The following is a 12,666-nucleotide window of genomic DNA, read 5'->3' on the forward strand; positions in this document are numbered from 1 at the left end:
TCCAGGATTTCCCTGTATTTCGCTGCATTCATTTTGCCCTCTACCTTCACAAGCCTTCCAGGGCCCATTGCAGTGAAGCATCCCCACAGCATGCTTCATGGTAGGGTGGTTTAGCTCATCAGATGATAGAACCTTCTTCCAGTTGACTTGAGAATCTCCCAAGTGCCTTCTGGCAAACTCTAGCTGAGATTTCATGAGATTTTTTTCAATGGTGGCTTTCTCTTTGCCACCCTCCCATAAAGCTGTGACTGGCAAAGCACCTGGGCTACTCGGTTGTATGTAGTCTCTACTGGAGCTTGTAACTCCTCCACAGTTGTCATAGGTCACTTGGTGGCCTCCCTCACAAGACCCCTTCTTGCACAGTCACTCAGTTTTTGAGGATAGCCTGCTCTAAGCAGATTTACAGCTGTGCCATATTCTTTGTTTCTTAATGATTGACCCAACTATGCTCCAAAGGATATTCAATGACTTAAATTTTCTAGTATCTACCTCCTGATTTGAGCTTTTCAATAAAATTTACACAGAGTGGCTTGGATTGTTTTTTTGTCTTCATGGTGTAGTTTTTGCCAGGAGACTAACTCACCAGCAGTTGGACCTTCCAGATACAAGTGGAGTTTTACTACAATCAATTGAAACATCTTGACCAAACACAGGTGATCTCCATTTAACTAATTATGTGACTTCTAAACCAATTGGCTGCACCAGGTATGATTTGGTATGTCATATTAAAGATGGTGAGTAATTGTGCAATCAATTATTGTTTTATATTTGTAATTAATTTAGATCACTTTGTAGAGATGTTTTCCCTTTGACCTGAAAGTCTTTTTCTGTTGATTAGTACAAAAATAAAAAGCCAAATTAAACCCACTGTGATTCAATGTTGTAAAACAATAAAACACAAAAACTTCTGGCGGGGGGGGTGAATACTCTTTAGACACTTTATTAAGTAACAGGCAACTTTTCAAATAAAAATTTGATTACTTCGTAGGTATATAGCGCAGTGCATGATTAAACAAAGAATACAAACAGGTGCCAATGGTCAAAGACAAAATGACCTGAATGAACTAAACTCATTAACTGAAACAGAAACAGGTGTAGAAGGAAAGGTGACGGTGTGGCAGATGTGACAGTTTAACCTTTAAATCAAAAATTTTTACACCATGGGAAGAGTAAGTATACCAATAACAGACAAGGTGATTATCCTACATCTGCAAGGTCTCTCCCAAGCAGAAGTTTCATGGCACACAGGAGTTTCAAGATGTGCTGTCCAAGTTCTTCTGAAGCAGCACAAAAAAAAACAGGCAAGGTTGAGGACCAGAAACAGCAGTAGGGCATGAAAAGTGAGTGCAGCTGACAAGAGATATATCAAACCAACATCCCTTCTGAATCATCCAGCACTAGTATCAGCTCTGAACTCACAGAAACCACTAGAACCCAAGTACACCCCTCTATCGTCTGAGAAGTCTTGTCAGAAGTGGTCTTCATGGAAGAATTGCTGCCAAAAAGCCATTTATTCAAAATGGAAGCAAAACCCTAAGACTCACCTACACACAGAAACACAAGGACTGGGGTGCTGAACAATGGCAAAAGTACTCAGAACTGGTGAGTAAAAATTTGTGATTTTTGGCTCAAACAGGAGTTTGTCCAGAGAAGAACTAGAGAGCGCTATAACAGATAAGTGTCTGCAGCCAACAGTGAAGCACGGCAGAGGTTCCCTGCAGGTTTGGGGCTGCATTTCTGCAAATGGAATTGATGATCTGGTCAGAATTAATGTAATCCTGAATGCTAAAAAGTGAAGGCAAATTCTCATCCATCACGCAATATCATCAGGAAGGCGTCTGATTAGTCCCAACATAATTAAGCAGCAGGACAATGACCCCAAACACATGGCCAAGGACATAAAGAACTATCTTCAGTGAAAAGAAGTTCTGCTACAGATGGTATGGCATCCACACAGCTCTCCCTGATCTCAACATCTTAGATGCTGGAGATCAGGGCTCTGTGCAGCCCTGAAAGACAAAAGCAAGCTAGACAGCCAAAGTCTACAGAAGAACTATGGCAAGTTCTCCAAGATACTTGGAACAACCTACCAGCCAAATTTCTCATAAAACTGCACAACAGTGTACCAACAGAATTGATGCAGTTTTAAAGGCAAAGTGTGGTCATACCAAATATCATTTGATTTAGTTTTTTACTGTTTACTGCTCTTTATAGAATTTTTTAATAACTAAACTTTTCATTTCATTATTTTTGAAAGCAGCTTTACTTGACAGAATTTATTTTACATGTGCCTAAGACTTTTGCACAGTATCTAATCTTACTATCACTAATTCACTATATATCCAACCATTTTCAGTCAAAAAGTTCAGATGCTGGAAATCTAAAATAAAAACAGAAAATGACAAATACTCAGCAATTCAGGCCTTATCTGTGGGAAGAGAAAAAGTTAATTTTTCAGGTCAAATTTGTTTCTCTTCTCATAGCTGTAACCTAACCACCTGAAAATTTCCAGCTGCTTTGTATGTCTGTGTCTGATTCGCAGTTTTTAGTGTTTTCTTGGAACATCTGATGCTTAAATCAATCCACACAGATTTAATTCCACAGCTATGAATTGCTCATTACAGGCTTTGATATATCCATAATTGTAATGATTATTAACTGCAATGACCTATCAGCTTAACTTCAAATAGCATGAAAAAGTTGTTACCAGATGCAACTTCTGAGACCAAGAACTCACCTTTCTGCTCTGTGATGAGATGTTGGACAATGACATCAGTCATGCTATCCCTGTAGGCATAACGGTCCTTGTACAAACCATGTACTGTGCTAAAAATGATTTGATAAAAGGCTATTGTACCATCTTGACAGCCTATAACCTTGGAAAAAGAATAACAAACCATAATCACAATAGATTCTGCAGACGCAGGAAATCCAGAATAACACACAGTCCTGATGAAGGGTTTCGGCTCAAAATGTTGCCTGTTTATTATTCTCCACAGATGCTGCCTCACCTGCTGAGTACCTCCAGCAATTCGTGTGTTGCTCTGAACCATTTGTAAGCTCTCTGCATCAAAATTTAACCATTAAAATATGAACCTTTGAGGTGCAACTGGGGCTTAATCTAATTAACAGATTAGTTTTAAAGGTCTGAATGACTGATTCCTATTAATTATATCCAATTAATATTTAATTCATTACCATGACTTCACAATCATACAAACCATCAGGAGTGTGCTCACCTGCAGAAATTAACCAAAACAAAAGAGAAATTGCTAAGCTAAATACTGAATGGTAATAGGTATATTTCTTTACTTACCCTTTTATAGTTGGGAGACTTAACAGACAGCTCTATGAATTCAATTAATGTACAATAACCTACAATTTTGAGCATTGCTATTTTTGTACATTTTTGGGTCTCAGTTTAATACTAATGCTTATTCTTAATTCAATCACTCTAATGACAACAGGGATCGAGGAATATTGCCAAATGGTGCATGTCCAAAGATCATTTTATGTAATGACAGTTGTATATTTCAGGTAATTGAAGAAAAATAACCAGGTCAGAAGGTAACTTCTATAGGTGAACATGGTAATCACAAAAATACAATATCCTGTAATGTTGGATTAAGAACAGCATGCATGATCAAGTAGCTATCCTTTGAAGACTACATGCTGTCCAATCAGAGCTCCCAGAATACAACACAAAACATTTGCTTCAAGGCCATCTAATCTTGCAGGCATAAGGCCTCTTATTTGGGTACTAGGCAACATCATCACTGCCCTTTACTGCTATAACAGGTGTTATGTTTCAGGCTCACTGAGAAGTTTCCTCATCTGCTCTGATAAAATGAGCATTGAATGCCAAAATCGAATTTCTTTGTCACTTTTTTAAGGGACTGCACGTCTGATTAACACACATCTTGCATTCCTCCTGTATATTTGCAGAAGCAAAGGAATCAATCCTATGTTAGTTAAACAACATAACAAAGCTTGATTCTCCCAGCAATATTATGCAGGACAATAGATTATCTCATGAGGTACTGTTGACAGAACCAAGCTTAGCATTATTAATAAGACCATAAGATAAAGGAGAAACCCATCAAGTCTGCTCCACCATTCCATCATGGCTGATCCCAGATCCTACTCGACCCGATACACTTACCTTCTCGCTATATCCTATATCTAATCAGGAAACTATCAACTTCCACCTTAAATATACCCACAAACTTGGATTCCAATGGAGTCTGTGGCAGAGCATTCCACAGATTCACCACACTCTGTATAAGAAAAATTCCTCCTTCCCTTTGTTCTAAAAGGTCGCCCCTCAGTTTTGAGGCTGTGCCCTCTAGGCCTGGATACCCCCACCAGAGGAAACTTCCTCTCCACACCCACCCTATCTAGTCTTTTACATTCGGTAGGGTTCAACGAGATCCCCCCAGTATTCTTCTAAATTCCTGTGAGTACAGGCCCGAAGTTGCCAAATGCTCCTCATATGTTAACCCCTTCATTCCTGGAATCATCCTGGTGAACCTCCTCTGGACTATCTCCAATGACAACACAACCTTTCTGAGATATGGGGCCCAAAACTGTTGACAATATTCCAAGTGCAGTCTGACTAGTATCTTATAAAACCCCAGCATTATCTCCTTGTTTTTATATTCTGTTCCCCTTGAAATAAATACCAAATTGCATTTGCTGCCTTTTCCACAGACACAACCTGTAAATTAACCTCTGGGAGTTTTGCACAAGCACTCCTAAGTCCCTCTGGACCTCTGCTGTTTGAACCTAATAAAAAGAATGGATTATGAGTACACAAAAAATAGCAAAAATTGTCCATAAAAATTGATGTAAATCAAAGGTGAAGAGAAGATGATCTTACAACATAATTGGAATCTGGCTTCACCCTGCAGGTCCAGACCCAGGATTGTTGCTCTCCAACAGTGCCAAGGCGAACTCCATCTTTGGTATACAAAGAGACTTGCTTATCTGATCCTCCCATCACAATATACTCTCCTTTGGTGAAGTAGCTGACACAACATGGGTCAAAATTCAATGTTCTGTCTTTTCCAATCTGGAATTTTAAAAAAATGTCATGTTCTGATAAAACGTAATCAATGCATTAAAGGAAGATTTTTAACTTTAAACAATCTAGTTTTAAGAACTGAATTTAAAAAGAAAATAATATTTACTATTATTCAACTTTTAGCATGAGAATTCCTTATAAAATTGTTTGGTTAATTTAATACAAAGGTTATTTCTCATGGGCCACCAATAAATGTTTACATGATTTAAGAGTCTACAATGTAACAGCAATACGTTCCAAAGTGATACACTGGACACATTAAACATAAGCATTGAAACCATAATTAGCAAAGATTATACTAGTTTAAATAAAGATATTAAATGACCAATAAATTGTATTGGAATTTGACCCTATACTCATATTTCACACAAACTTAGCTCGTCAAACACTGAAGCTACAATTCAAATACATTTTAAAGGCATCTAAAAATGCATTTTCACATTAATATGCATACAAGTGTCAGTTAAAAGGTAAATACATATTAACGTTGAAAAGAAAGAAAATGATTGATGTATTCAGTGGATTAGGTAGCATTGATGAAGAAATAAAGCTAACCTGTCAGGTCTATGATTTCCCATGAGGAAAGTTCTAAACCTGCTACAGCAAGCGAGCTCTAGGTTACTCTGCGAACAGTCAGTGGAAATAAGGAATGGAACTCCTGCCTATAAAGGACTCCACGGTCCTTTCATGATTTCAGAAGGCTTTTTTAGAAACTGCTGATCAGTTGAAATTTTATTTTAAAATAATTGAGTTCTGTATTATAAAATCAAGTTCCACAACCTTTTGTAGTTGTTTAAATAAAATGAAGCTGAAAATTACCTCAGCCATGAGACTGGTAATATTCAGAAGAAGCACAATGACTGTATTAACATTAACTGAGTCAAAGTTGACATCATCATGGAGGTTTTTTAAGTCACTGTAAGCTTAAACATAAAATGACTAACTTGATGACAGCAATCCTATGAAGTAGTTAATGTTTCTGGATGGTTATTTATCTAAACCTTTTAACAATGATTTTTATTTATTTGTAACACACTACCTCTCTTAAACTAAGCACTTCTTCAAATTTATTTTTGTGCTTAGACCGATCTGCCCCTTTGCACAGCGTTCTCTCTCTGAAAAGCATCAATAATTCAAGAGGAAGAAGGGGAGTGAGAGGTAGCACAGAAGCAGGAGCAAGTAGAGGAGAGGGGAGTGGGGCGGAGAGAGGGGGAGGGGTAGTGGGATGGGGAGAGAGGAGCAGGGAAGAGGGGAAGGGGAGGGTGAGGTGGGAAGGTGGGAATTGGCATTATGTACAACCCTCTAACAAATCCAACCTCCCACTTAATCCCCATACTGATTCCATTATTGTCTCAAAAATATATGTTCTGAACAAACTCAGCAGGTAGGCATTTGTAGCCCAAGGGTGCATTGTTGAGTTTCCTAAGGAAGAAAAGTTCATTTCTTTTCTTTTATTGCAGTTATAGTGAGCAGTTTTTGTTTCTGACTAGTCATGGCTAATTATTGCACTTTCTTCACCCTCGTACTTACAGTTCATCTCATACACTCCACATCCTGTCATTTTAGATTTGATAATGATTTATCAATAAGAATTCTGAGCCAAGTGGAAGGATAAATCCACATGTATAATTTTTTGACACTGTTGCATTGAATCCATGATAAGGAGGACAAAGTACCTATCAGAAGGAGCTTTCACACCTGATGATCACATAGATTAAATAAACTGAAGACTCATATATACAGAAAAAATAAACTACTTTGTTACTCATTCCTGTACCTTTTTACCAAATACATAAATCTTTCCCAAACATACTTGCTTGCCACTCAGTTGGTAGAAAGAAAGTCGCTGTCCCCAGTCTGCCACAGCAAGAATATCAGTGTGTTCATCTCTGTAAGATGCAAAATAAATGCTCAGACAGTTTAAGTTGACTGTACATAATATAATGTTAGTACATGACTTATGGTATCATTTATAATCAATATATTATTAATAGATACTTTCTGCCATTTACTTTCTGATGACTCAATTAACTGGCTCAGAGGTTTGATGTTTTAACTCCCACTGTAGGACAATAACCCCTAGTTATCTGTTATTCTGTTAATACATTGATAGAGCAATGAGAATAGCCTATGTTGTGTTCTTTGTGTGAGATGTAGAAATTCTGAGAGATCTACAGCCTCCTGAATAGCTACATCCACACCAGGTGCGCTGAGCTGCAACTTCTCAGAGAATGTATTAAGGACTGGAGCTGTACCTCAATGACATTTGGCTCTTACGAGAAACTAAGGTGATAGCTAAGAGCTACAGGGAGGTAATCACCCCCTAAGTTGCAGGAGGCAAGCACCTGGATGACAGTCAGGAGTGGAAAAGGAAATGGGCAGACATTTAGAGTGCCAATATGGCATTCCCCTCAATAATAAGTACACCCCTTTGGAGAAGCTGCAGTGACTGAGTTTCTGGCACTATAGCTCAAAGGGAAAGGGGGAGAAGAGGACTGCAGTAGTAATAGGGGATTCCATACTTAAAGGAGTTGGCACAACATTCTGTGGACACGATAGAGACACCCAGGTAGTATGTTGCCTCCCAAGTGCTGGGGTCAGGGACGAATCAGATTAGGGCCATGGCATTCTAAAGGGGGAGGGTGAGCAGCCTTAAGTTTTCATACATATTGGCAACATATTGGTAAGAAAAGGGAGGAGGTCCTGCAGAGAGAATTTAGGGAGCGAGGTAGAAAGCTGAAAAGCAGGACCACCAGGGTAATAATATCTAGATTGCTGCCCATGCCAAGTGCAGTGAGGGCAAGAATAGGATGATTTGGCAGATGAATGCATGGTTGAGGAACTGGTGCAGGGAGTAGGGTTTCAGATTTCTGGATCATTGGGATGTCTTCTGGGGAAGGTATGACCTGTTTCCAACCTGGAGTTCATGGACCCTTTGCTTAATGGTATTGGGCAATGGCATAAAACGGTTGGGAACCCTGGTTTAATCTAATTTGGCAGGGGGATGGGAAACAGAGTGATAGGGCTGAGGATGGAGCAGTTGGTATACCAGAAATCAAACCCAATAAGAGTGAGAATGTAATGTTGAGACTTTAAAAAGCACTGGTGAGGCCTCAATTGGAGTATTGTGAGCAAGTTTGGGCCCCTTATCTTAGAAAGGATGTGCTGAAACTGGAGAGGGCTCAAAGGAGGTTCACAAAAATAATTCCAAAATTGAATGGTTTGTTATATGAAGAGCGTTGGATGGTTCTGGGCCTATATTCACTAGAATTCAGGAGAATGAAGGGTAACCGCATTGAACCTATTGAATGGTGACAGGCCTATGGTGGGAAAGTCTAAGACCAGAGGACACAGCCTCAGAATAGAGAGGCATCCCTTTAGAACACTGATGAGGAAGAATTTATTTAGCCAGAGAGCGATGAATCTGTTGAATTCCTTGCCACAGGCAGTTGTGGAGGCCACGTCTTTATGCATATTGAAGGCAGAGGTTGAGAGATTCTTGATTGGTCAGGGCATGAAGGGATACAGAGAGAAGGCAGGAGACTAGGACTGAAAGGAAAACTGTATCAGCCACGATGAAATCGCGGAGCAGATGCGATGGGCCAAATGGTCTAAATCCTCAAGGAAGTGGCATAGGATCAGAAGATGTAGAATTGTTCTGGGTAGAGTTTCAGAAATCTGAAACCCTACCCCCTGCAGCAGTACACTCAGCCACACATTCATCTGCCAAATCATCCTGTTCTTGCTCTCACTGTGCATTACACAGGCAGCAATCCAGAGCAAAACCTGTAGGGTCTGTTCAGGAAGAACAGACAAATGATAGGGCAAAACAGTAGTCAGGGGACAAAATTGGAAAGGATGACAAATATAAGGTGGTGGCGAAAGGGCATACAGGAGCGAGATATACCAGTTAGTTGAGTGGTGTCGCAGCAACAACCTTGCACTTAAATTCAGCAAAACCAAAGAGCTGATTGTAGACTTCAGGAAGGGTAAGATGAGGGAACACAAACCAATCATCATAGAAGGATCAGAAGTGGAGAGAATGAGCAGTTTCAAGTTCCTGGGTGTCAATATCTCTGAGGACCTGACCTAGACGCCACATATTGACGCGGCTATAAAGAAGACAAAACAGCAGCTATATTTGATTAGGAGTCTGAGGTGATTTGGTTTGTCAACTAAAACACTCAAAATCATCTACAAATGTATAGTGGAGAGCATTCTGACTGGCTGTATCACCATCTAGTATGGAGGGGTGGGGTAGGGTGTGGAGTACTACTGCACAAAATGGAAACAAGTTGCAGAAATCTGTAAAATTAATCAGCTCTATCATGGGTACCAGCCTCCGCAGTATTCAAGACATTTTCAAGGAGAGGCGCCTCAGGAAGGCAGCATCCATTATTAAGGATCCCCGCCACCCGGACATGCCCACTTCACACTGTTACCGTTGGGAAGGAGGTACAGAAGCCTGAAGGCACATACTCTACGATTCAGCAACAGCTTCTTCACCTCTGCTATCCGATTTCTAAATGGACACTGAACACATGAACACTACCTCACTACTTTTTATTACTGTTATTTTGCAATACTTATTTTAACTTAACTATTTAATAGTATATACTTAATGTAACTCAGTTTTTTCCTCTTATTTATCGTGTATTTCATTGTACTGCTACTGCAAAGTTCGCGAATTTCACGGTGTATGTCATACTTAAATGCATTCAGTAAAAGGTAGATGATCTTGTAGCACAGTTAGAAATTGGCAGGTATGACACTGTAGGCATCATTGAGATGTGGCTGAAATAAGGTTACAGTTGGGAGCTTAACATAGAAACACAGAAAACCTACAGCACAACACAGGCCTTTCGGCCCACAAAGTTGTGCTGAACATGTCCCTACCTTGGAAATTACTAGGCTTACCCATAGCCCTCTATTTTTCTAAGCTCCATGTACCTATCCAAAAGTCTCTTAAAAGACCCTATCATATCCGCCTCCACCACCGTTGCCGACAGCCCATTCCACGCACTCACCACTCTTTGAGTAAAAAACTTACCCTTGACATCTCCTCAGTACCTACTCCCCAGCACCTTAAACTTGTGTCCTCTTGTGGCAACCATTCCAGCCCTGGGGAAAAAGCCTCTGACTATCCACACGATCAATGCCTCTCATCATCTTATACACCTCTCATCCTTCGTCGCTCCAAGGAGAAAAGGCAAGTTCACTCAACCTTGCTCCCCAATCCAGGTAACATCCTTGTAAATCTCCTCTGCACCTTTTCTATAGTTTCCACATCCTTCCTGTAGTGAGGTGACCAGAACTGAGCACAGTACTCCAAGTGGGATCTGACCAGGGTCCTATATAGCTGCAACGTTAACCCTCGGCTCTTAAATTCAATTCCATGATTGATGAAGGCCAATACACCATATGCCTTCTTAACCACAGAGTTAACATCCAAGGATACACATTGTATCAAAAGGACAGGTAAGTACACAGAGAAATGGCATGGCCCTGTTGATAAAAAAATGTAATCAAATCTTTAGAATGAGGTGACATAGGATCGGAAGATGTTTGTAGAATCGTTGTGGTAGAGTTAAGGAACTGCAAGGTTAAAAAGACCCTGATGGGAGTTACATACGGGCCTCTGACTGTAGCCATGATGTGGGCTACAAATTACAATGGGTGAGAAAAAAGTCAGGTAAAAAGGGCAATGTTACGATGGTCATGGGGGATTTAAATATGCAGGTAGATTGGGAAAATCAGGTTGGTGCTGGATCCGAAGAAAAGGAATTTGTAGAATGCCTATGAGATGGCTTTTTAGAGCAGCTTGTGATTGAACCCACCAGGGAAAACGCAATTCTCGACTGGGTATTGTGTAATAAACCGGATTTGATTAGGAGCTTAAGGCAAAGGAACTCTTCGGAGACAGTGATCATAATATGATAGACTTCACCCTGCAATTTGCGAGAGAGAAGCTAAAGTCAAATGTATCAGTGACAAGGTGCCACACCTGAGGCTGCTTAGCAAGATAAGAATACAGTAGAGTAAAGGGAATTACAGAGGCATGAGAGAGGAGCTGGCCAAAGTTGGTTGGAAGGGGACACTAGCAGGGATGACAGCAGAGCATTATTGGCTGAAGTTTTTGGGAGCAATTCTGCAGGCACAGGATAGATATATCCCAAAGAAGTATTCTAAAGGTAGGATGACACCACTGAGGCTGACAAGGGAAGTCAGAGGCAATATAAAAGCAAAACAGAGGGCATATAATAAAGCAAAAGTTACTGGAGAGCTAGAGGATTGGGAAGTTTTTAAAAATCAGCAGAAGGTAAGTAAAAAGCCATAAAGACGGAAATATGAAATATGAAGATGAGCTAGTCAATATATATCAAAGAGGATACCAAAAATTTTTTTCAGATATATAAAGAGTAAAAGAGAGGCGAGAGTAGATGCTGGAAAATGACATTGGAGAGGTAGTAATGGGAGACAAGTAAATGTTGGATGAACTGATTAAGTATTATACTTAGGTCTTCACTAACTGCAGTATGCCAGAAGTTTGAGAGTGTCAGGAGAAGTGAGTGCAGTTGCTATTACTAGGGACAAGATGCTTGGGAAGTTCAAGGGTCTGAAGGTCGATATAGTTGCAAGAAAAAGTTTGTGAACTCTTTGCAATTTCCTGGTTTTCTGCATTAATTAGTCATAAAATATTGTCTGATCTTCATCTAAGTAACTATAACAGACAAACACAATCTGCCAAAACTAATACCACACAAACAATTGTACTTCTTCTCTTCAATACTAAGGATATCATTTAAACAATCACAGTCTAGGTTCAAAAAAGTATATCAACAACAGAACGGTTCAAAAAGAATAAAATTTGTGTTTTGGAATGGCCAAGTCAGAGTTCAGACCTTAACTCAATTGAAATACTGTGACATGACCTGAAGAGATCTGTTCATGGCCGAGACCCTCCCCCTCGTACCCCATCTGTTATTTATTTTTATACACACATTTTTTCTCTCACTCTCCTTTTTCTCCCTCTGTCCCTCTGAATATACCCCTTGCCCATCCTCTGGGATCCCCCCCTCCAAGGAGGGGGGGAACCCAGAACATGAAGAAAGACAAGGAAGGGGGGAACCCAGAGCGGGAAGAAAGACGGGGGGAGGGACTCAGAGGATGGGCAAGGGGTATATTCAGAGGGACAGAGGGAGAAAAAGGAGAGTGAGAGAAAGAATGTGTGTATAAAAATAAATAACAGATGGGGTACAAGGGGGAGGGTCTCGGCCTGAAACGTCGACTGTACCTCTTCCTAGAAATGCTGCCTGGCCTACTGCGTTCACCAGCAACTTTGATGTGTGTTGTTTGAATTTCCAGCATCTGCAGAATTCCTGTTGTTTGAGATCTGTTCATGCAAGACATCCCAGATATATTGATGAACTGAAACCTACACACTCATATAGAATACGTGGAAATTTACTCGGACAGCTGCCAAAGTCAAGATTCAATCCAGGTCTCTTTGTATTTACAAGGTACAATGTCAACAAAGTATTACCCATGTAGACCAATGCTGTGATAAGAAAATTACAACCTTT

General features: G+C 40.1%; 1 protein-coding gene across 3 annotated transcripts in view; it reads right to left on the minus strand.

Moving 5' to 3' along the window:
- Positions 1 to 12,666, minus strand: part of ift122 (intraflagellar transport 122 homolog (Chlamydomonas)) — a 191,326-nt gene that overhangs the window by 143,493 nt on the left and 35,167 nt on the right. For all 3 annotated transcript variants that reach the window (XM_063067746.1, XM_063067745.1, XM_063067744.1), the window contains exons 8-10: positions 6,897 to 6,972; positions 4,880 to 5,071; positions 2,738 to 2,876 (exon numbers count right to left, since the gene is read on the minus strand). In XM_063067746.1, coding sequence (XP_062923816.1) covers positions 2,738 to 2,876; positions 4,880 to 5,071; positions 6,897 to 6,972 — 407 coding nt within the window. The remainder of the gene's footprint in view (positions 1 to 2,737; positions 2,877 to 4,879; positions 5,072 to 6,896; positions 6,973 to 12,666) is intronic.

The sequence above is a fragment of the Mobula hypostoma genome, chromosome 15, assembly GCF_963921235.1.
Source record: "Mobula hypostoma chromosome 15, sMobHyp1.1, whole genome shotgun sequence".
NCBI classification, from domain to species: Eukaryota; Metazoa; Chordata; class Chondrichthyes; order Myliobatiformes; family Myliobatidae; genus Mobula; species Mobula hypostoma.